The 24,234-nt window shown below is 39.0% G+C and overlaps 1 protein-coding gene across 1 annotated transcript in view; it reads left to right on the forward strand.

Moving 5' to 3' along the window:
* The first annotated feature begins 263 nt into the window (after positions 1 to 263).
* Positions 264 to 24,234, forward strand: part of IFIH1 (interferon induced with helicase C domain 1) — a 28,887-nt gene continuing 4,916 nt past the window's right edge. The window contains exons 1-11 of the mRNA XM_069861230.1: positions 264 to 741; positions 3,597 to 3,753; positions 5,700 to 5,876; positions 11,916 to 11,987; positions 15,364 to 15,584; positions 16,434 to 16,644; positions 19,717 to 19,934; positions 21,286 to 21,402; positions 21,897 to 22,020; positions 22,110 to 22,349; positions 23,835 to 24,091. Coding sequence (XP_069717331.1) covers positions 292 to 741; positions 3,597 to 3,753; positions 5,700 to 5,876; positions 11,916 to 11,987; positions 15,364 to 15,584; positions 16,434 to 16,644; positions 19,717 to 19,934; positions 21,286 to 21,402; positions 21,897 to 22,020; positions 22,110 to 22,349; positions 23,835 to 24,091 — 2,244 coding nt within the window. The 5' untranslated portion in view covers positions 264 to 291. The remainder of the gene's footprint in view (positions 742 to 3,596; positions 3,754 to 5,699; positions 5,877 to 11,915; positions 11,988 to 15,363; positions 15,585 to 16,433; positions 16,645 to 19,716; positions 19,935 to 21,285; positions 21,403 to 21,896; positions 22,021 to 22,109; positions 22,350 to 23,834; positions 24,092 to 24,234) is intronic.

A 24,234-nucleotide genomic window follows, 5' to 3' on the forward strand; every position in this document is an offset into this window, starting at 1 on the left:
TCACCAGCTTTGTCGCTCTTCTCTGGACTCGCTCCAGAGCCTCAACATCCTTCTTGTGGTGAGGGGCCCTGAACTGAACACAGGATTCAGCTTAGGTTTTGTTTCTTTAAACCCACGCCTCCCATTAAAGGCTTCCTCTTACTTGACGAGAAGCGGCAGCGAGGGGTGCCCGGCCCTGCGGGGACCCGCCCCCGGTGCCGTCACGCGCCGAACCCGCAAGCGAAACCGAAAGCGGGGTTAGGGCAGGACGGGACCGAGCGGGGCAGCTCCCGCACACGGCCCGCGGCAGCCATGGCAGAGCAGCCCCGGGACGAGCGCCTCCTCTACATGATCTCCTGCTTCAGGCCGCGGCTGAAGCAGTTCATCCGCGTGCAGCCGGTGCTGGACCGGCTGCCGTCGCTGGGCGCGGAGGAGCGGGAGCGGGTGCGGGCGGCCGCCCTGCAGCGGGGCGAGGTGGCGGGCGCGGAGGAGCTGCTGCGGGCCGTGGAGCGCGGGCCCCGCGGCTGCGGCTGGTTCCACGAGTTCCTGCAGGCGCTGGAGGGCGGCGGCTGCAGCCTGGCCGCCAGCTACGTAAACCCCAGCCTCACCCAGCTGCCCTCGCCGGCCGAGGAGGCCGACCACGACCTCTGCGTGCACCTGGTGCAGCTGCTCCACAGCACGCTGGTGGATAACATGCGGGCTGTGCCGGTGGCAGAGAAGTGCCTGGAGATGGGCGTCTTCCAGGACGAGGACCTGGATCGGGTAAGCGGCCCCGGGCGGTGCCGCGAACGCTGCGGGGTGGGAAGCCCCGACCTGAACTGGGTTTGTAAGTGGAAAAGTGGGAGTGCCCAGAGCTGGGGAGAAAGGGCACTCGAGGTAAGACAATGGAGAGTGCTGGCGATGGGCCGGCAGGTGGGAGAGGTGCCAGCTAAGAGTCAGGGAAAGGACTGCGGCCAGCTTCAGCCTTATCATTTTGCCACACACCTTAGGCTCAGAAGATCATTAAGTGTCTTCTGGCCCCTGAACCATACCAGGAGGTTGTGATGGCCTGTAAAGTGCTAGAGAATATATGCACGGGTTAATATAAAGTGAGGCATTCCCTCCACATCTTTGCCATAGATTCACTCAGGAGTATCATACCAGAGAGGGAGGCCAAGCATCGGCACATTAAATACGTACGGCTCTGAGAGGTGGCCACTGGATGCCTTCCGTTGAGCCACAGGGTTCAAGATGGACCTCCTTGCTTTCTAAGTTTCTCCTCAGAGAGGAGCCTGAGTGTAGCTGGATTAACCTCTAGTCCCAGACCTGGTCAATGGTTTATGACTAAAGGACTATGTGGATCTATACATGTGTTAGCCACCGCTCAGATTTGGTGCTACCGGTGAGAGGCTTCTCAGCGATTGTCAGCCACAGGGTTAATGCTTGCTGCTAGCAAGCCCAAGCTGGCTGCCACTAAAGCAGTTTAAAAGTTTATTAGTGCCTGTCAGAGAGCCGGTTTCGCAATACTGAAGTGGCAAGTGATGTAATTAAAGGGATAGGTTAGAACAGGTTCGAGATTGCTGTTGATAAATTAGCTTTCTGCATTAGCATCAGAAGGTTGTAACTGATTAACAGTGATCACATATGTATATATATATATGAAGTAAAAGTTGAAACTCAAGTTAGTAGTTATTTCCCTGGGGTCCAGGGGAACATCAAAGTCAGAGGCATCCCTTCTTGGGGGAGGAAGAGGTCCAGGCCTGTTGACCCATCCATCAGGTAAGGTGGTCATCTTTTCACCTACAAAGAGTTTTCAGGTACCAGTTTTATACTTTCTGGAAACTCTAGCGCCTCTTGGCAAGGTGGGACTAAGTCAATTAGTATGTGTTGATCGGCTCTTGGGAAGGCCACTTGTGTTGTCAGAAGTGAGGACTCAGCAGTTCACCACACCTTCTGGACACAGAGCTCAGTATGTGCTTTTGGGGGTGTTTCTGTTCTTAACTGAAGCAACATCAGGCTGTTCAGGTGTCACTTGGCTGATTTGAGAGAACACCACTCAGTCCAATCTGTCTTGCAAGATAAATGTTGTTCGTTGTCAAGTGGAAACACTCCATTTTACAAACCACTCCCAAATGGGTTTGGTGTTTGCCATCCACAAGTCTGTTACATGACAGGCATAAATACCAGTTTGACAAGAAAGGGCAAGTGTTAACTTGCTTCTGTGAAAAAAAGGGTCATTGGGCACTGGCAGAGGCTGCCCAGGGAGGTGGTTGAGTCACCATCCCTGGAGGTGTTTAAAGCACAGGTGGATGAAGTGCTGAGGGGCATGGTTCAGTGATTGATAAGGAATGGTTGGACTCAAATGATCCAGTGGGTCTTTTCCAACCTAGTGGTTCTGTGATTTTGTGAACTGTTGATGAAAATATTTGTCAATTTGGCTAAGAATGATTCACCTAGACTAGTACGAGACTTATTTGGAACCCCAAAAAATTGATACCCTGAAAGAATGTTAGAAGAAGAAATTAAAATAATACTGACCATTACGATAAGGGGAAGACTGGTAAACTAAGGGTGTAACTGTATCACATTTTCACTCTGAGCCTTTGCATCCATTTTTCACATAGTTTAATGTTCCATCTCAGTTAAATGACAGTCATGGACATAATTTTTTCTGGTGACTGCCAAGTGGCCAGCTGCATCGTAATGGGTGGAGCATGGTAACATAGCAGACAGAGGCAGGCTCCGTTCCCTGGTAAAGGGTCCACATGTTTCCCCAGGCCTGCCGGGACTTCCATTAAGCCCTTCATCAACCTTCACAGTCCTGTCAGTTTCAACTGCAATGACACCTTGACTTTCTTAATGCACTTCTGTATTGCTTTCTGTTTACTTCTGCCTACTCCCGCTGCCCATGTACCTCTTCTAGTGTTCGGTCTCAGTCAGAGGTTCTTTCTCACTGCTCTGTCTGCCCATTTTCTTGCATAACAGGGTGAGTGATTGTCGAGGCTTGAGAAAATTGCCCTTGATGACTGAACACCTGTCTCTGGCTGCTTTTGCAGGCTGCTTTGGTTTTGGGATGTGATCACATGCCAAGTTCTGCTCATGACAGGCTTGGAACACTTTTCCGTGGCTACTTTGAGGACAATTGCTACTTTCTAGAGGCTTAGCTGTTGCATATTTAACTGGGAATTGAGATGATGAAGCCAGAGCTTAAAATGGAAAATGTTCCATTTTACGTATGAGGTCATGTTGCAGATTAAGTCTGAGCTCTGGTAAGCTCTATGACATCTCTTCTCCTTAAAGTGAATCAAAGTTGGTGATTCTGTAAACCAGTATGAACACCAATTTTTATTCCATCAAATTAATAATTATTATATAGGTATTATTGTTATTATTACCATTGTCCTGTCTCTCCAATGAAATTTCAGGTCTTGGAGGTTTTATATGCCCTACCAGAAACCAAATGGGATAAACAGGAGGTTGGACAAAACTGCAGTCATTCTTTTCTGATGAGTGGCTGGCCCACTTTTTATCTTTAAGTATACTTTAATGATGACTGTGAAGTGCAACACTATTCTTAATAACTTCTCTGAACCATTCCCAAAGTCTGCGTCAGGATCGGTTGTTTTTATTTTCACCAGATCCACACTGTTACTGACAGTCGTGGGAACAGAGATGGTGCAAGGGAGCTATTGAGCAGAATAGTGCAGAAGAAAGATTGGTTTTCTCCTTTTCTGGTTGCTCTGCGTGAAACCCAACATGGAGGCCTTGCAGACAATTTAAGCGGAAATACAGGAGGTAATCATCTTATTTTATTCATACTAATGTGTGGGGTTTTAATATCTTTTTTGTACTGTTAGGTTCTCACCATGTTGATTTCGCCGTGACACTGAGGCCGATGCTTTCACTTGTCCAGGGATTTTAAAATCAAGTTGTTTAACAGCTTATTCAATGGCTTGTTAAACACTTAAAATTAAAAATATAACATGGTTGTAGTTTAGAACACATTGATTTTCAGTATGATGTTTTTACAATCATTCCTAAAAAATATTCTAAAGATTAATTTGCACAAACAAAACAAACTTTTTCTGGTTTTCTCTTTCAAAATAATTATTAGCATTTCCTTTATGGAAACTGTGTGGTTTTGTTATATATGTGGCAGTTTAAGCACACTGCAGTATCGGTGCTCCCATGGATCTTAAAACACGAAGAAGGAAACAGCCCCTAAATGATCTATCCCTCATTTTTTACTGGGCTCCACCTATGTTTTGTTAGATTTTTGAGGCTAAGGTTTTTTAACAGATTTCCCATTTAGCAGCTTTAGCCTCCTCACCTGAGTTGCTCATCAGGACTATGTCCCTACTTTTAGTTGCTGCATATATGATAATGCAGTAAGACTGGGATAAGAGAGGCGTGACATTGTCTCTTGCAGTTGAGAATGGGAATCAACCTGCCTTCTGCTGGACACAGATAAGCAGCTGCCGTATTTGAGCATGCAGTTCAAACGTGGTTAAGTGTGATCGATCAAGTTAGAGAGTCTCAGAACATAGCTCTGAGTGAAAGTCAGATGCTGGGCAGCTACTGTCATCCCAATTTTCATTTTGCGTTGCAGCTTTGTCAGGCTTAAATTCTTGTTTTCATTACATTTCTATCAGTAAGGTAAACAAAGTAATAAATATTTAGCAAATATGGAAAGCCTTACAATTCTTTTAATATTTTTATTTCCAATTCTTTTCAAACTTTGGTTTGAAAACCAAAGAGAGAGACCATATAGTGTAAACTGAAGTTTAATTCAGTTGTTTGATGCATACTGAATGAATGCATTTATTCCACAGTTTCTCAGTAATCCTGGGCAATGCACACCCTAAAAGAAGCTATACAGATAAATACATAAAGTGTAAACTGTGTTGTTCTTACCAGAGAATAAGAAATCTTCCATGTAGTCCTGTATGTATGTAGATATGTAAAGTATATGATTGCTGTTTCATGTCCTGATAGAAGAGGACATTCACTGGGTACCTTTGGAAGGTGAAAAGTGGTGCTACATTTTATCACTCAAGTTGATCTCCAATTATTTTTATAGTAAAATATATTGTTATTAGCAGACACCTGAACATCGAAATTGAGAACCATAAAAAAATAAATCTTGTAATAAATTAATTTCTTTAAAATTATTTTCTAATTGCACGATAATTGAGTTCCAAATCGGGAAAACCGTGAAATGCAGTTTTATGCAGCTTTTTGTAAAAAAAAAAAATAAAAAAAGTTTATCATTTATTGAACAGCATTTTTTTGCCTTCAGAAAATGCCTAGTTCTAGATTAGTCTAATATAAATAAAAGAAGAGAGAAGTCAAAGAGTCAAATATTTCCATAATTGAAATAAAACAAAGAAGTGAAAGGAGGGAAAACATTTTGTGAAAGCTCTCTCAGGTTTTCTGTTTTGGGAGCAAGTTTTGAAGTCCTCCTGTGAGGTGTGTCCATTTATGAGCTTACAGAACGAATGGAATTGAGAAGGTAGGAAATGTGTTCTTGTCCTCAGATTCAATTTTCAGGTCTTTATAGTGACCACAAATTTTGAGATTTATGACCAGCAGCTTTCTTAATAAATATCTATGAAAACACCAAACTATAATCTTTAAGTCAAGACCAAGACTATTTGTTATGCTGCATGATGAATATAGGTTAGTTCTAGGTTTTCTGTGCTATGATTTATAGTGCTATGGAATTTCTATTTATTTTCTAGGAACAGAGAATAGACAAAATGGGATGGAGAACAGTACAAACAAAGAAACAGGAGTTGCAAGTGCACCAGGATATGCCATAGTAGAGGATTTGGAACATCAAGAAAATGTGAATGATAGTTTCAGCAGTGAGAACAGCATTTTGGAAGCATCCATTGGAAAGAATTCTGTAGTTTCAGGTATGTTCACTCACTGGTATTTTATGCTGGTACCAGTTAAACTTCAGTAACTGAGAGAACAGTCGTTGTACATTAGCTGCCATCTTGCTCAAAAATTCAGGAAGGTATGGTACTGCCAAGGTAAAGGGAATGCATGGGAAAAGTAAATCTTGGGGTTGTTTTGAAGCAGTAAATTACATTTCTTCCTATGAATTAGCAGCAGTAGCAATTTTAAGGATCAAATCTGCAAATGTGTTCACTTCCGTTCAAAAGTTGTGCTAGCCCATGAGTATGTTGTCATACTTGAACAAACTGACCTGAAGGGTGAGAGCTAGTTCAGAAATCAGTTTCTTAGCATAGTACAGAGTGGCTTAGGAGGTCATGACCAAAAAAATCTGTAGCACACTATGCAGCCTTCGTGTGGACACTTTCTGTATCCTGGTTGTAGTGATGATGTTTTATCTGCTATGGGCTGCTTGATTTTTATAGACTTGAGCAACATTAATGATCTTCCTTTCCTCTTAAATATCATTTTTAACAACTTTGTATTACTATTTTTTAATTTACTATGTGAAAAAATAAGTAATTTTCAAACTTATTTCATATTTTTAGTTAAAATATTAATATTATTAAATAAGCACTTTATTTCAGATCTATTCATAATAGATTTATACTATCCAATGAAGGCATTAGCTTTACTTTGGCAACACTGGGATGAGTTGTCAAAGTTTAAATGAAGAGGAATGTCTCTGTAGCACTATAACTGCAGCTGTATTAAGTACACATTTCCAGAAGGCTGGTAATTCTGAATTAAAAAATGTTTTTGGCTTTAAGTCCTTTTAGTGTTGTCCAACAAGTAATTTTTCTCTTCATTTTAAGGATTCATATTTAGTAAGCATTAAAGAACCTTTGTCACTGACATCACAATCTCAGAAGTACATTTTTATTACAATTCTTTAGACGTTGTTGTGACCTGTTGTTCGTATGGATCCACTTTTTAAAACATGCCTTGGGTGTTGATTATGAGCAACAGCAATTACCAGACAGAGCTGGAAACCAGTTATTCAGACATATGCTGTATGATTAACATTCATATGTGTTAAAAGTTCAGATGGAGCTCAGACAATAGTTAATAACTGAGATAAATCCTGCCTGAAGTGATTTTGGTAGGCTTACTCAGCCAAAGGAGTAAGGCAGCCAACGCTGCTGGTTTTTTATCAAACACAAATAAATAAATAAATGTCTCTGAAAACTGAAGCCTTTCAGTGTGCAACAGTAGTAGCCTATTTCTCGTTTAGCATGATATTAACAGTATATCACAATGTTTCGTAGCAAGTAGTGAATTATAAACTGCAGTAAAAGTATCTACTTGGTTTTCCTGGATTAGAACATAATTTAGCAGTATAAAGAAGAGGTGCCAAGTATTTAATGATGATTCAGAATGGATCAAACTGAGTTATCCTCACTCTTAGTTAGAATCCTTTCAGGACAAGGCTAAGGCTTTTAATTGTAGGGTATGTTTTCATTGCTGTTGGCCTGATCTTTTACCTCTTTCTTGTCAGGTTGAGCGTTATGGACAGCTAGATCTATTAGCTATTAACTAGGCTGCTCCAAGCCACTTCTAACCTGAAAACTACAGTGTTCTCAGCACTGAACTGTACTGAAATTAGTAGACAGTGGATATGAGCAGTTTGTGCAGTTGAGTTGCTCAGTGAAATGGTGCTACGGGTGTACATACTGCGTGAATTCTGGCAACTCAGTTCAGAGTTACTTCAATCCAGTGTGGACTGTATGCCTGCAAGTATCTAGAACACATCTCACTTGGTTTCAGCAGGCAGTTCATTTCTTGTGATCCAGACCAGCTCTGTCATATGAGCCAAAGTAGTATAAGTGGGGACAATTGTAAATATACACTTCTGAGTTGCACTAAACAAAGTTTAGTTCAACTAAAGGCTAGTTGCCTGTAAAAACAACAATTTACATAAATAACTCTGTTTTTCAAGATCTATTCAATTAAAAATGTTGAATGGAACAAATAATTACATTGGAATTAACTGGAGATCCCAATGAGGTCCCACAAAATGTCCCTTAATACTTGAGATTAGATAAACTACCCAAAGTAGGACTAAATTTAATAGCCTGTTTGTATTTTGGTTGTTCATTTATATTTTTTGATGTTCAAAATTATTCTATGACATCATGTAGAACACGACAGAAAATAAATACTTTTGAAAGTAGTTTTGCATAGTTCCATATTTTTTGCTGCATTCCATTGCCTTTACTTATTAGTGCAATGTGACTGAAAGCTGTGAAAAACTTGATAAGAAAGAAGTTCATGAAACTATTAAACAAAACTTGGTAGGACTTAAGTTAAATTAGCTGAATAACCAAAACATAGGTCAGTGTTACTGTTCTGACTGATTTCTTATGCATGGTATGAAGCAAGTTCCAGAGTACTGCAGGTGAGCTGGCAGTGGAGCGCAGTCGGGCTCCTTACGGCAGATTTTTCCAGAACTGTATATTTCTTCAAATATGAAAAGGACAATGTTCTGGAAAGTCTCGTTGTATAGATTACACTTGTGACTGAAAAGAAGTGAATGTAATATATTGATTGCCCAGCAGAGGGAGAGCTTAACATTAGAATACCTACAATACACTCTGGCACTGTCCAAGCCTCCTGATGGGTGCAGTGGGATTCTTGGTCTCTGCTTTTACTTGCAAACAGTTTGGAAGATTTAATAATTCCTCTCAGCTTTTATTTCATAGAATCGTAGAATCATTTGAGTTGAAAGGGACCTTTAAAAGTCATCTAGTCCAACCTCCCTGTATTAAGCGGGGACATCTTCAATTAGATCAGGTTGCACAGAGCAACCTGACTTTGAGTGTTTCCAGGGATGGGGCATCTAACACCACTCTGGGCAACCCATTCCAGTGTTCCACCACCCTCATTGTAAAAAATTTCTTTCTTATATCTAGTATAGATCTACCTTCTTTTAGTTTAAAAGTATTACCCCTTTTCCTACCACAACAGGCCCTGCTAAAGAAGTTTGTCGCCATCATGCTGTAGGCCCTATTTAAGTACTGAAAGAATGCAATAAGGTGTCCCCAGAGACTTCTCCAGGCTGAACAACCCCAACTCTCTCAGCCTTTCTTCATAGGAGAGGTATTCCATCCCTCTGATCATTTTTATGGCTCTCCTCCAGACCTGCTCCTAAAGATCGATGTCTTTCTTGTACTGAGTACTCCAGAGCTTGACACAATACTCCAGGTAGAGTCTCACGAAAGTAGAATAGAGGGGCAGAATCACCTCCCTTGACCTGCTGGCCATGCTTTTTTTTGAGGCAGCCCAGAATATGGTTGGTCTTCTGGGTTTCGAGTGCACATTGTTGGCTCATGTCCAGCCTTTCATCCACCAGTACCCTCAAGTCTTTCTCCACAGGGCTGCTCTCAATCCCTTTATCCCTTTCATCAGCCTCTTGGTACTGAGGATTGCCTCAGCACAAGTGCAGGACCTTATACCTGGCCTCTTGAACCTAATGAGGTTCGCATGGGCCCACTTCCCAAACCTGCCCAGGTCTCTCTGGATGGCATCCCATCCCTCAGGCATGTCAGCCACACCTCTCAGCTTGGTGTCATCTGCAGGCTTGCTGAAGATGCACTGCATCCCACTGTCATTAATAAAGATATTGAACAGTACTTATTCCAGTACTGACCCCTGAGGGGCACCACTTGTCACCTGTCTGCATCTGGACATAAAGCCATTAACTACTACTATCTGGATGTAACCATCCAACCAATTTATCAGCCACAGATTTGATGAATGCACTGTTCAGTATCTCTCCAATTTAGAGAGAAAGATGTTGTGGGGGACTGTGTCAAAGGCCTTACAGAAGTCAGGTAGATGACATCCATAGCTCTTCCCTTTTCCACTGATGTAGTCCCTCCATCATAGAAGGCCCTAGCTTGGTCAGGCAGGACTTGCCCTTGGTGAAGTTATGCTTGCTGCCTCAAATCACCTCCCTGTGTCCTCCATGTGTCTTAGCATAGCTTCTAGAAGAATCTGTTCCGTGATCTTCCCAGCCACAGAGGTGGCTGTCAGGTCGGTGGTTCCCAGGGTCATGCCTTCTACCCTTTTTAAAAATGGGTGCTATGTTATCCTTCTTCCAGTCACGAAGGATGTCACCTGCCTGCCATGACTTTTCAAATCATGGAGACTAGCTTCACAACTACATCAGCCAATTCCCTCAGGACTCTGGGATGCGTCTCATCAGGTCCTGTAGACTTACATATACTCAGGTTCCTCAGGTGGTCACAAATCTGATCGTCTCTTACAGTGGGAGAGACTTTGCTCCCCCAGTCTCTCTCTTGTGGTCCATCCACTCATGATGTGTGGGAAGAGAGATTGCCAGAGAAGACTTAGGCAAAAACGTTGAGTGCCTCAGCTTTGTCATCTGTTGTGACCAGTTTGCCAGTCTTGCTCATTGGGGAGGGTGTGCTTTCTTTGAGCTTTTAATGTAGAAGCCCTTCCTATTATTCTTTGTATCCCTTGTCAAGTCCAGCTACAGCCATACCTTGACCTTCCTAATCCTATCCCTATGCAATTAGGCAGCATCCCAATAATCTTCCTGAAATACATGTCCCTGCTTCCGCTGTCTCTGCATTTCCTACTTGTCCTTTAGTTTGACCAACAGGTCTTGACTCAGCCTTGCCAGACTCTTGCCTTCTTTTCCTGATTTCCTACACCTGTGGACAGAGCTCTTGCACTCTATGGGAAGTGTTTTTAATGATCTTCCGTCTCTATTCTGTTCCTTTGTCCCTGAGAGCAGTTTCCCAGGGAGTCCCTGAAAAGCTGGAATTTTGCTTTCCTAAAATATAGGGTCCTGACTTTTTGCCTGACCCATATCCGTCAGGACTGCAAACTCCACCAGTGTGTAATCACTACAGCCCAGACTGTCTTCAGTCTTGACATCACCATTAGCTCACTTGTGTCGGTGACCATCAGGTCCAGTATCATGTCCCCTCTGGTCAAGCTGTCTATTACCTAGCTTAAGAAGTCATCTTCCTGGATTGCCTACAGCTCACTGTGCTGCTTTTTCAGCAGACATTGAGGTGGTTGAAGTTCCCCAGAAAAATGAGAGCCTGGGAGCGCAATGCCTCCTGTAGCTGCAGTAAAGAAGGCTTTGTCAATAGGCTTTTCCTTGATCGGGCAGCCTGTAGTAGACACCAACCACAAGGTTCCCTTTGTTGCCTTGGTCTCTGATTCTTACCTGTAGGCTTTCAATGTGCTCACAGCTGTTCTTCAGAGGCAGCTCTTCACACTCTATGCATTTCTTGATGCAGAGAGCAACACCTCCACCCCTCCTTCTTTTCCTGTCTCTTCTGAACAGCCTGTAGCCATTGATAGCCACACTCCAGTCATGGGACTCCTCCCTCCAAATTTCGTAATGGCAGCCAGGTCATAGCTTTCTAGCAGCATGTTAGCTTCCAGCTCCCGGGAACTATGGTTTACGCTTTTCAAATTACGTGAAGAAACTCTTTTGGGGAAAAAACAAATTCACATTTGTCTTCTGCTCTTCCGCTACAGATGTAACTCATATGCCTTACAGGGAGTAAAAGAGAATGTCTTCAGTTTGCCAGCAACACTGCATATCCAGTAGACCAACATGATTTTCTTTCTTTTGGTACATCATACCTCTGAAAAGATACCTTCTAGTCCTATTTTACTGTATTATGCTGACATGTCTGGGCCCTTGGTTTCAAGCAAACAGAATACAGATGCCAGACAACAATAAATCATGACCCATCTTGCCTTACTTCTGCTATGTTTTGGATTTTCATCTTCCACTCTGTATTTTCTTCCATAAGAATGCATTATATTGTTTACAGATTATTCTTTACCTAAGAAAATGGTTAATAAAGCGAATCATGCCTCAGCCATCCCTGCCAGGCATTTGTCTAGCCTGTTTGAACAACATAGGGGCAGAGCAAAGAATATACTTTCGCTATTTATATTTGTATACAATATATGCTATGCTACATTTGTTTGTGTTTTTCATTTAGACTCTGATGGAGATGGAAGTGTCAGTAGCTTGAATGAAAACCTGGGACAGAGCTGCACAACTAGCGATTCAGGTATGTTCCCCTTCTGATTTTTAGTAATTGCAAAATAAGCTCTGGAGGGTAAATACTCTGTGAGTGGGATAGAACAAAAATCAACAGGTTTTCACTATGAACTCTAGTTCACTGTATTTAGATGCCAGACTTCCTCTTATTTTGATGGAAAAGAGATGTTGTTTTTATGAGTCTGGACTTCAGTCCCAGCCCCAAAAAAGTTGATTTACCAGGATTGTCAGAATAGGTCTCAGGACATCATCATCATACAGAATGGTCAGTGATTCAGAATGATAGAATCGCATAACCTGGAAGGGACTTCCAGAAGTCATCCAGTGCAGTCGCCTGTACAAGTATTCATAATGTTGCCACATATACATACTTCTTTTGCTATATTGTGCCTCGTCCCTTAGAGTAAGTGAAAAGTAATAGGATATGCTTCAGAGTTATCTAAGGGTGAGAAGAAGCATTTCCAGCGTACCTGCAGAATAGTAATGAAGGTCCACTTTGGACCCAAGTGATTTAGTAGCCCTGTTTGTAAAAGCAACCTGATCAACAGAGGTTACTCTCGACCTTTACAAATCTCACATTTAAATGTATGTCCAAGTTCTAAATATAGTTTTAAACTAAACAGTGGACTGTGTTTGCGTAATATTTTGCAGACAGATAGGAACTTACTATGTATATCCTCTGAGCCCAGTTGAACTGTGCTGTGTCAAAGACATCCCAATGTTTTTTCTGCTTTTATTAAATCCTAGATCTCAGGCAGGACAAATTTGCAGCTGTCCACCATGGTGAACAGTCTCTGTTTACCTACACAGAATTCGAGAGGAACCAGTTATTTGGAATCTAGCCCTTATAAAGTTTGTGCTGGGTCTGTCTTGTGCAAGAGCTAGAAACAATCTGGGTACCTTTCAGACCACCTCTGCCTAATAAAACTGGTATTTGGTCAGTAAAGTCAATGCAAAAGTTAAATTTTGTATGCCTGTAAAGTGTTTACTATAAATGCTTCTAAAAAAGTTTCAAGCTTTTTAAATATTAAAACACGAGTTTTGTAAGTACACAGAAAATTTGGGTTATCTCAAATCTAAATTTCTACCCTATAGCTATGATTTTTTTCTCTGTGTTGCCAGCTCTGAAGAATATATTTTGCATTTCTGCATCAACTGAGGTGACTCATAAGTCACATTGGATTTTTATTCTTGCTGTGTCACATGAAATGTCTGGGCACACAATCTTCTCTGTTCTGTGGACAGCCATACTGTATCAGTTGGGCAGGCTGATAAAGGCCATACGTACATATGTATGTATGGCCTGATCCTTTAAGATTCCTGAAAAAGATCTCCCATTAAGTAAACTGGGCAGGGGCTACGTCCACTAGTCCAACAGAACAAAATAAATTACTACATTTATGTGAAGAATGTAGAGTAGATTTTTGTCCCAATATGTATTTGCTACATATTCTGTTTACATTTGGGCTTAGAAACAACTACTTAAAACATTTTTAAAAACATTCATGCTTTTTAATCATGCCTAGTAAATTCAGTGAGAACAACTATAACAAGAAAAGCTAAGGAGATACAGATGGACTTTGTGATATTTATGGATTTTATAATTTGAAAATTTGCAGTAAGACTGTTGTATTAACAGATGTCTGGATAGTGTCTTAATGCAATGACATGATTTGGATTTTAATGCAAAGAATCATGTGGATTTAGTCAGTTTTGTGCACGAGGATGTTTTGATAGTTAAGAAATATAGTTGAATCAGGACAACAGAAGATCAATTATCATATTTCTTTTAGCCCAGAGCAACAATTCATATTAGCCTTGTGTGAAGGCAGAGAACTTCTCTAAAATTATACTGTGCACAATGAGAATTCTTTAATGGAATCATATTCTGTGAAAAGATCCCTGTGTTAACCTTTATCTAAACACGGGCTGAGAAAGCTAGGAGTGAGCTAAGTTAAATATTTTTTAGGCCTGGACAGTCAATTGAGGATGTTAAGGAACTGAAATTTAACCACACAGATGGGTGATAAAGTGCTAGTTTCAATATGATTGAACTATTGAATTTAGCCAACCAGAAAGCAAACACCGTTCTTCCTCAAAACAGAGTAGCAGAAGTCATCTGATAAGTAACAGCAAGTCCTCTCTGGTGTGAATTTCCCTGTGTTCCAGGTAGTACTGCACTCGCACTAAATGGCAAAACAAGCGAAAAACACTTAGGAATGGCATTCGGATGTTTCCATCAGCAGTATTTTATCAAGCTTCATTACTTTTTGTTAGTTGAATTTTATTTAATGGAATCAAGGATACTAGAAAAATACACTTACTTGTGCATAATGTATCAGTGATAAGAAAATCATCATGGTTCTTCTTTTAATGATGTCAGCAGGAAATAAAACTATAGGTCTTTTTTCCTTTATTTTCAGTCTAGTAGAATGAATTTATGCCTTTCGTCATTAAGTACAATTAAAGTTTGGAGGGTTTTTTAAATATAGCTGTAGGAAACAAAAAAAAATCCCCAAGCTTCATTGAAATAAATTCTTCTGATATTATTATGTGTAATTTCTGAGTTCCTAAATAAATGTAAACTCAAGAGACTTGATATGCTTTTCTTACTGCCTGAAATAATGCAGCAGCATTTTTGTACTTTTAACCTTTGAACATTTTGTTTCACCTGTGAGCCAAAGATTTGAACTCTGTGCCATTGCATTTTATGTGATAGATGGAAGGTGTTGGCCTTCAGGTGGCAAATGCATATGGCTTTTTCGTGGACAGTGCAGTTGCGTTATGTATGAGTCAGTCTGGAAGCAGCACAATCTACCATGAATAGGTGTGATACATTCTGCAGTTAGCTCTATCATGTATGGGCAATTGAATTTTCTTATCCATTTGATCATTATCATTCCCTTCATCATTTTTAAATGGTTCCTTACTCTTTTTCTTTCTATGGCTCCATCCTTTTTTTCATCCTCTGGGAGCTATTTAAAAAGGTAGCTTACTTGGAACCACATAAATTTCAGTATTGGTGAAAGAGAACGTCACATAAGATTAGCTAGATTATAAATACTGCAGCACTAAAGCTAACCTTTGTCCTAGTGCTACTGAAGTGTATCATTTAAATTCATACATAATAATAGTCATGTCAACATAGATGGGTGAAGACATACTGTGGCTTATTCCACCTTCCCTGGTTGGTGAGTAGATGTAAGGATTTCTGATGCAGAGTTGCCCAAGTCCACAGAGCAGCTGCCTATGCTAGTATACTCGGTTTATTTATTCAGAAGATGCTTATGATGGTAAATTTATATTTTCCCTTTTGACATTTGTTCAACTTTCTGATAAATGTTCAATGCCTCCTGTTTGGTACTGATATTTCTTTGTACCCTTAGATCAAGATGAAGTGGGGAGCAGAGCTTCACCTGAGCCAGACCTGATCCTGAGAGATTACCAGATGGAAGTTGCAAAGCCAGCACTGAATGGGGAGAATATTATAATTTGTCTCCCTACAGGCAGTGGTAAAACCAGAGTGGCAGTTTACATTACCAAAGATCACTTGGATAAGAAGAAAAGAGCATCAGAGCCTGGAAAAGTTATAGTGCTTGTTAATAAGGTATGTTGGTCCATTTTTTTAAAAAGAGTATTTTTCAGACCTCTTGCGCTGCTAATACAGAGCTGTAAAATGAATAGAAACACATTTCTCAGCTTCTCCAAATGCAGTTGTGTTTAAATGCATACAGCTCTAGACTGTCCTCTGCAATGTACCATCATCATAGTGCAAGCGTGAATGATTTTTCATTTAACCCAGTGCAAGTGCAATTTGAGATATGCCTTAATAACTACATTACTGGAAAAGTATAATTTCATGTCAGAACAAATAGTAGTAAAATCATATTTTAAAAAATAAAAATATTTTTCACATTCTGTGTTTGCATTTGGTACTGAAAACTACCTAATGAGTAGTTAGGCAATATTCTGTCAGACTTTCTTATGATTGCTGTAATTTTTACAGTTCAATTTAGCACATATAATATAATCTTCTGTAGTAAGGTTAAAATAGAGAAATACATTTAAGAAGTTAATTAAAGGAATAAAAAGTATCCATATTCTCCTATAAGAATGAAATAGATAGCATGTTACAAGCTCAGTTAAAAAGCCAGAGCGTGCTGATTTGTTCGTTCTTTCTAAGGCACAGCTAAGACAAAGTTCTTCATATAAAAACTTTCGTAGGAGCAGTTCGAGGGGAGGATTTGGTTTGGGGATTTTTAGGGCTTGGGGTTGGATTTTGTGTTTAGTGGTGGGGTTTGTAATCCTATCCTGCAGTGAATAAGGGGATGTTTGCTTTGTTAAGATACATATTTTGCACAATGTGTATGTTCACCTAACAACATTTCTGGCAAAGAGCCATGTATTTTTAATCCACATATGCTCTGGTTTAAGTTCTTTGGAAACTCTTATTTAGGTACCATTGGTAGAACAGCATTTACGAAAGGAGTTTAATCCGTTCCTGAAGCGTTGGTATCGGGTTACTGGTTTAAGTGGTGATTGTCAGCTGAAAATCTCATTTCCTGAAGTTGTCAGAAGAAATGATGTCATCATCAGCACAGCACAGATCCTGGAGAATTCACTGTTAAATGCAGATAAAGAAGATGAAGAAGGTGTCCACTTATCAGGCAAGTTTTATAATTCTGAAATTTTTACAGAAGGGCCATAAGTATGTCACTGTTCTGGAAAACTGTGGAGTAAAAATGTACCACGTCAGTGGTTAATTTTTTTTCAGTGAACCGGTTTTATAAACACAAGCTGAGAGTCAGAGTCAGGTCTTAGCTAGTGAGCATGCATTTTTTTAAAGCCAAATTACAGTTCATTTGTACTAAATATTCAATATGCTTCTTATTTTATCTAGCTTAAGCACAACATCGTGCAAATGCAGCTGTACTGGTTCCACTTCCCAAGCTTGGTACAGCATGTACTTATATCGCATAGAAGCCATAAACAGGATTAGAAAAAATTACAAAAAATATAGTTGATAGTTTGAGAAACACAATAAACACAAGATAAAAGCCAGTCTGTTTGTAAAATTTGTATTCTTTGAATTCCTGTCATTTTGTTAACATACAGAAATATGGTTATTTACAACTGTGTCTCTGAGGTTGGCAGTTACGATGGTCTACAACAGATTAAAGAAGTTGAAGAAAATAAAAGATACAAGATGAGATGAGGTAAAAATGTTCACCTAGAATACTGACGTGGCAGATATCTATGGGAGATCAGAAAGGAAGTGCTATTATCTGCCAGTGATGTACAAATAATGGAACAGCCTATGACGTAAGCTCCAAGATTTGGGCTGTGGTGACCCTCCTCTGTGAGGTGTTAGCTTCTCCCTCTTATCTGCATGCAGTCACCTCTTTTTCAAATGGGTCAGGATGTACCTGAGAGAAAAGCTATGATATTCAAAATAATGGATCTGAGATAAAAAAAGTACTTGTCTGGATGTTTCAGAGACAGCAGAGAAACCTGAGAGGTCAGTCTGTGTCCTGGTGCCTAGCGCTAACTGGAGTACTGCTTGATCCAAACTAACTCCTGCAAAGCCACTTGGGTACCTCAGAATTGACTCCCTTCCTTCAGAATGCCTTTTTATTAAATAGGCAGAGTATCAAACATTCTTCTTATACTTATTTCCTTTCCATTATAGCTAAGTTAATAAACCTTCCCAAATCTGAGTCATTTGGGAGTGCTGTGTAGAGGCACCTGAACGTTTCTGCAGGAACTGCAGAACAGATTAGAATTGGGCTGAATCCTAACCAGCTTGTGTACTGAAGTGAGTTTTGAATGAGTTTCACACCTTGCAAAATTTCCTTCGTTAGGAACTACATTTTTTCCAGAACTAAGGTTTTCTAGAACGGGATCGTGTTTCCTCACTATTACCCCCATGCTACTAAGTTCAGCTGATCTAAAGCCAAGGAAGCCTGAACAAAGCCAGCTCCATTTTTATGGCTATGATTTGGTTAATTCACAGCATATGTAAACCATTGTAATTAGCTACAAGTTTTATATTCCTAATTTCTGTTCATACTTTTTTAATCTGTTTCCACAGAGGTCTACATTACATTTCACATGGAATTCTAGCCTCAGTGATTTAGAAAGGACTCTCTTAATCACATTTTACCAAATGTTTACCCTCTTTACCAAGGCTTGCAGTCACTGTGTGGACTTTCTAAAAGATGTGTATTTACTTTCTTAGTAGAAACACATCTCTTCTGGTGGGTTGGGTTCATCTTGAGTAATGGTAGGAATAGACATTGGAAATGATGGTCAAAATCAAAAAGAGTAATTTCATGTTGGCAAAATAACCAAGAAACTGCCAACACTGCTTCTGAAGTCTTGCAATATGTAGAAATCTTAGAAATAAATAGACGTTTACATTAGAAACTGCATCACTCCATTCCAAACCTGCTTCCTGAACCACTTCTGTGAGGGCAGTCAGATTTCCCCAGTGACATGGAGCACTAGTTTGCTTTCCTAGTGGTAGTCTTTGGTTTAGTTTTTTAAAAAAAATTCCCTTGTTCAGTTTCCACCTTTCTTTAGGTTCTTTAAAGACAACATTGTTTGGTGTTTTCTCCAGCAGAAAGGCTGACTGAGAATGTTGTAGATCTCTGTTAGTTTCCAGCTTCTGCTGTCAGTTGTTGTAAACTCATTTGTAGTGATGCAACAATTTGAGCACATTAATGTAAACAAGATCATGAAAATTGTTCAAATTGGGGAAAAAAAAAAGAAAGGAAAAAAAATTTAACCCTGATAATTTCAGTGATCTGCTTTGCAGTCATTTCTACAAATGTTTGTCAAACTGTAGGAAACAGTGTTGAATTAGAGTGTTATTGGCCAGCTACAGGAAGAGTGGGAGCTCCATAAGTCAGTTTTGCTGTTAGAGAAACAGAAAAATGTTTGTACGTCTTTCAAATCAAAACCTTGAAATATATATCACTAGCTGCATAGCAAATATGCAGTAGAGATGTTTTCCATGTTTGTGAGAAATTTAAAACAAATTAAAAAATAATCTTAATTTTCCTTATTGTATTGCCCTTTATTTGTTATATATAAATATGACCTGACTAAAAGGTACTCTGAATCTTCATCAGTTTCATCTGCTATAAAAGAGAGATGATTGGTAGTGCTATCACCATCTGTTGGTTCTTGCCAGTGATACATCCATAAAGTAAATCTTTTAGTTGGACAGGAATAGGGAGGAAATCTGTGTCGCTATAAAATGGAAGCATATTTTGATCAGGACAGATTTTTCTAGAATCTCTGAAAGGCTTCTAACATGTTATGTATCTTCTCATAAATAAACAGTATGTAACTTGTCAGATACAGTTATGCATATAAAAGACAGGATTGAGTTAAACTATGATGTGTTCTTACCACTGGTCATTGAAAATATCTCTCTCTGAAATTCATTATATCATCAGACTGGCTTTGCAAAAATAGAAAAGCTTTTTACATTACGTGAAATGTAAAACTACTTGATACGTGAGGACTGCAGCAAAGATTCCAAAGTCCAGTAAAAACATACACAGCTACCATCTATGTCTTCCTCCAGCACTACAAATTTCCTAACACATCAAAGCTCAAACTGATGGATTCTCCTCAACAGTGTGTCCTTACCCCTAGGTAAATTTTGTCACACAAATTCTACATTTGAGAGAAAACTAATAATATTAGGGGGTCTTTCTGGTTTTTTTCAGATTTTTCACTTATCATTATCGATGAGTGTCATCACACTCAAAAGGAAGGGGTCTACAACAACATAATGCGACGTTACTTAAGAGAAAAGATGAAGAACAGGAAGCTGTCAAAAGAAAACAAGCCACTGACTCCACAGCCTCAGATTCTTGGACTTACAGCCTCACCTGGTGTAGGAGGTGCAAGATCCAACTCAAAAGCTGAAGAACATATTCTGAAAGTAAATAGCCCTCGCACTTGTAAACCATCAAAGTGATACTGTTTTGTTGTAGTAAACTTTTGAAGTCAATGTTAGGCTCCAGATATATAATCTGAGTTATTTTTTTCATGTGTACTTGCGAGTTCAGCTCACAGCCATTCGGCAAATTGGTCTGCTACAAACTAATGTAAATCCACGTACAAATAAAGGTTAAGGGAAGAAGGATTACTGAAAAGGGAAGTAAAAAGATTGCCTAACTTAAACTCTCAAAGTCAAAGGCAAGAAATCCACAAAATAGTGGGGTTTTATAGTTGGTACAAATCTTAGTTTTCCATTGCTGGAAAACTCTCTAAATCCTTGAGAGATTGCAGCATTTTTTGTCTGTATTTCTAGAGTGGCAAAGCTGGGCTTTTGTGTGAAAAAAAAGAAAGTGAAAAAAAATTAATACTTAAACAAGCAGAAACCACTTGTCCAATACAGGTAGCGCACACACCTTTTTTTTTTTAGCAGCGACTGGAGTTACTCATTCAGAGAGGATTATTATGTAGTTGCATAAACACCTGACTGGACATAATTGGTTAAATTCTATTCTTAAAGAAACTCTCTTTCACTTGAAATCCAATGGATTTATATTAGTAATAAGAAGTAGAATTTAGCCCAGTACTCCTGTAAAAACTGCAGACTAGAAAAATTGCACAAGAACAAAATGTGATATTGAATAGTTGAGGCCCACAAGGAGCTTCTCTGCTGTATTGAGATAGATAGAATTGTAAGGTATTTTGAGACAGAAACTTCATAGCAATAGAAAAAGCAAAGAAATCCTTTTCATTGGCTCTGAAATCTTAATGATAGGATGCTGGGGTTTGTAGTTGAAGAAATATGGTCTGAATATGCAAGCTTAAATAGATAACTGCTACTGAAGATGTTAAAAGGGTTGCCTGCCAGACTTCCTTTCCTGATTTCTCTGCTCATAAAATGTTAAGGGTTCCCTTATTACTTTAGACTTGGTGACAGAAATCTACATACTTTCTTCTCAGAAGAGAGAAAAGCAGAAAAGGCCACTTCAGTTGTGCAGGTAGCACAAAAATGTTTTCTATGTCTTTCTGTTCCAAGAAAGATCATTTCAAATTGTTTTCTGCTCTCATGACCAGCTTTTACTTTTATAATTACTTCCTAAGATGTATTTCTTTTGTTCTATTTCACCATTGTTTTTGTTTATTTGTTTTGTGTTCCCAAATCTACTTTTCCGAAGTATTGATGGTGCACTTTTCTTTTTTCAAAATACCTGGTTTTCATCCTGCTCTGTAAGTGTTTTCGTGTGTGAAAATAACTCATTAAATGTTAAAAGAAATAACATCTAGTTTTCTGCCAGATCTGTGCCAATCTTGATGCATGTAGAATCATGACTGTTGAAGAGCATGCTTTCCAGTTGAAGAATCAGGTGAAGGAACCGTATAAGAAGACTGTTATTGCAGATGACAAAAGAAGGGTATGTTTTTTCAAGCAAATCAGTGTTAAAAGTTATATTGCCCTTTAAAACTGTCTTGTACGGTACCAAAAACTTTTTGCTAATGCTCTTTTCTGTAAATTTGTGGTGACCCACAGTGCTAGTTTGAACACGTGTTTTTATCTGCTGCTTTCCTCTATATGGAAAAGTATCAGTAAAGTCAACTAGAACTAAATATTCACTGAACGTGAATTATATTTTTGAGGTATCTGGTCAAAAGACCTTTTGAACCATAGTTGAAATGTAAATGTTGTGTTGAAGTGATGTTACATTCACTAAAAATAAGCATTCTCTCACAGTGTAATTTTTGTAATATTCTGAACTATTTATTTCCATAACTCTAAATGCACTTTACAACCTTACTTGTTCTTTTAATTTAAGGTTTAGCATTTTAAAAAAGTACTCTATGCTGTACTCTCCAATGTTTTTGTTACCAGAAGTTGCTTCCATATGTTGGTAACCTATTTATTTTTTAGGATCCATTTAGAGAGAGGCTTACTGAGATCATGACAGACATTCAAAACTATTGTCAGCTCCATCCAAAATCTGAGTTTGGAACTCAACCATATGAACAGTGGGTGATTAGAGAAGAGAAAAGAGGTAACTGCATAGCAAAAATATGCCAGCTTTGGATTCCTTTGGGTCATTCTATATGCAGGCATGGGTTTGTAATTTTTGTTCACTTTTAGCTGCAAAAGAAGAAAAACGCAAGGAACGTGTCTGTGCAGAACACTTGAAGAAATACAATGATGCTCTCCAGATAAATGACACCATACGAATGGTAGATGCGTACAATCACCTAAATAACTTCTATAAGGAGGAGAAAAGTAAGAAGACAGTAAGAAGCGATGATGATGGTGATGGTGGTGATGAACCAGCCGTATCAAAACAGGATGAAACAGATGAATTTCTAATAGGTTTATTTCATGGTAAGTTTGAAAAAGTTATTATTTGAAATCCATAGATTATGCGCTAATATTATTTGCATGGGCTCATTTATTATTACATCCTAGAGATTGCTGTGTTATTTATTCTGACAGTGTCTGGATGTCCCAGTTCACGCAGTATGGAGTATGTTAACATCATTGTATGATTATGTCCCAACATGTAGTAGAAGTTCTTCAGCTTTAGCCCAAGGGCACTTTCTTTTTGCTGATAGTAAGTAAAAACTGTTCTTCAATGAAGTGTCACTGGGAACACTGATAGATACATAGAATGTGTATTCCAGTAGACACTCTTGAGGGGCAAAAAGATGACCTAACGGAATACAAAAGTAGTGAAATTACAAGTTCCTAAACAACTCTTTCTGCCATAGTTTGTTGGTCTATGTACTAAAACATGGAAATAAGGACCCTGAGTAGGTTTCAGGTAAAGAGCAGTTAGTGAGATAACTAAACAGACAGTTAAATTTCAAAAAACAGAGTTAGGTGTATTTTCTTCAGATCATTCATCTTGGAACTAGGATTTAGGTTTAATTAAGGGGGAAAATTTTGTAAGTTTATTGTGTATACCTACTTTTTATATGTATTTGTATATGTTTGATTACATTCTAAAATATAAGACTGTATTCATAAAGACACTGCCTAGTTGGTGTAGTTGTTTGTGACACATTGACTATGTTTGCATTGGATGAGGTCAGTGTAATAATCTGCAAGGGGTAATGACATCAGAGTCACTGTAATATCTTAACACACAAAGACTCCACCTTAAAGTGTTGTGTTTGCATGACAACTGACTTGTAAATATTGGAAGTTTTTTAAAAAATAAAAATATCTGAGGAATCCTCCCTGGTCATGGTCAATTGTGCCTCTCAAAGAGTCATTCATTTAACATTCCACCTAGCATATTGACGTGTCTTTAAAAGCTGCAATACTTTTAACAGTGCACCCATCCTGGTGTCTATTATGTTGTACGTTTCTAGTGAGGATTTCTCCTTTAATGAATGTCCCAAGGACAATTTATGTCTAAGATTATAAAAATATTATCAGCTCTGAGAGCTCTGCATATTAATCTGCTTTTCTTTGAAAATGTTTTCCACTATTTTTACTGTTTTGCAATTAGAAGCTGTGATTTAGCTCTTTAATACAGTGCACTTGAGTCTGTACCACTTCTGGTGTGTAAACAGAGTTTTTTTTCTTTTGCTTATTCTTACCATGAGGTATAGGCAAAGTGTATCTTAAAGTTAATGGTCATCTATTATTTATTAATTATCAGTTTTGCACGATAAGTGTGTTTTTAATGAATGTAAACTCACTTGAAAAATAATTTATATGCCACAGCTCTTCACTGGATGTGAATTAGTCATGCTGGAAGAATGATACAGAAAGCTGCTCTTTGCTTTGTTTGTTTTGGGGTTTTTTAGCTCTTATTTTACATGGTTACTTTTTCTAAATTTGCATCTGCTGTTTTCAAAGCAAAAAAGAAACAGCTGAAAGAGTTGGCTAGAAAGCCAGAATATGAAAATGAGAAGCTAATACAGTTGCGAAACACTTTAATGGAAGAATTCACGAAGACTAAGGAACCTAGAGGAATTATTTTCACAAAGACTCGGCTAAGTGCCTTTGCTCTGTTCCAGTGGATTAAGGATAACCCAAAATTTGAAGAAGTGGGAATTAAGGCCCATTATCTTATTGGTGCTGGACATAACAGTGAAGTTAAACCCATGACTCAGGTACAGAACTATGCACTGCAGTATTAAAATCTTTTACGTGACTTTAGAAAACAGCTTGGTTTTGTACAAGAAGAACAGTCTGAAGTTTGGAGCCCAGAGTTTTTCTGATATCATTGCTTAAGCAATATATAACAACTTATATA

The sequence above is a fragment of the Phaenicophaeus curvirostris genome, chromosome 7 (genome assembly GCF_032191515.1).
Source record: "Phaenicophaeus curvirostris isolate KB17595 chromosome 7, BPBGC_Pcur_1.0, whole genome shotgun sequence".
Lineage (NCBI taxonomy): Eukaryota > Metazoa > Chordata > Aves > Cuculiformes > Cuculidae > Phaenicophaeus > Phaenicophaeus curvirostris.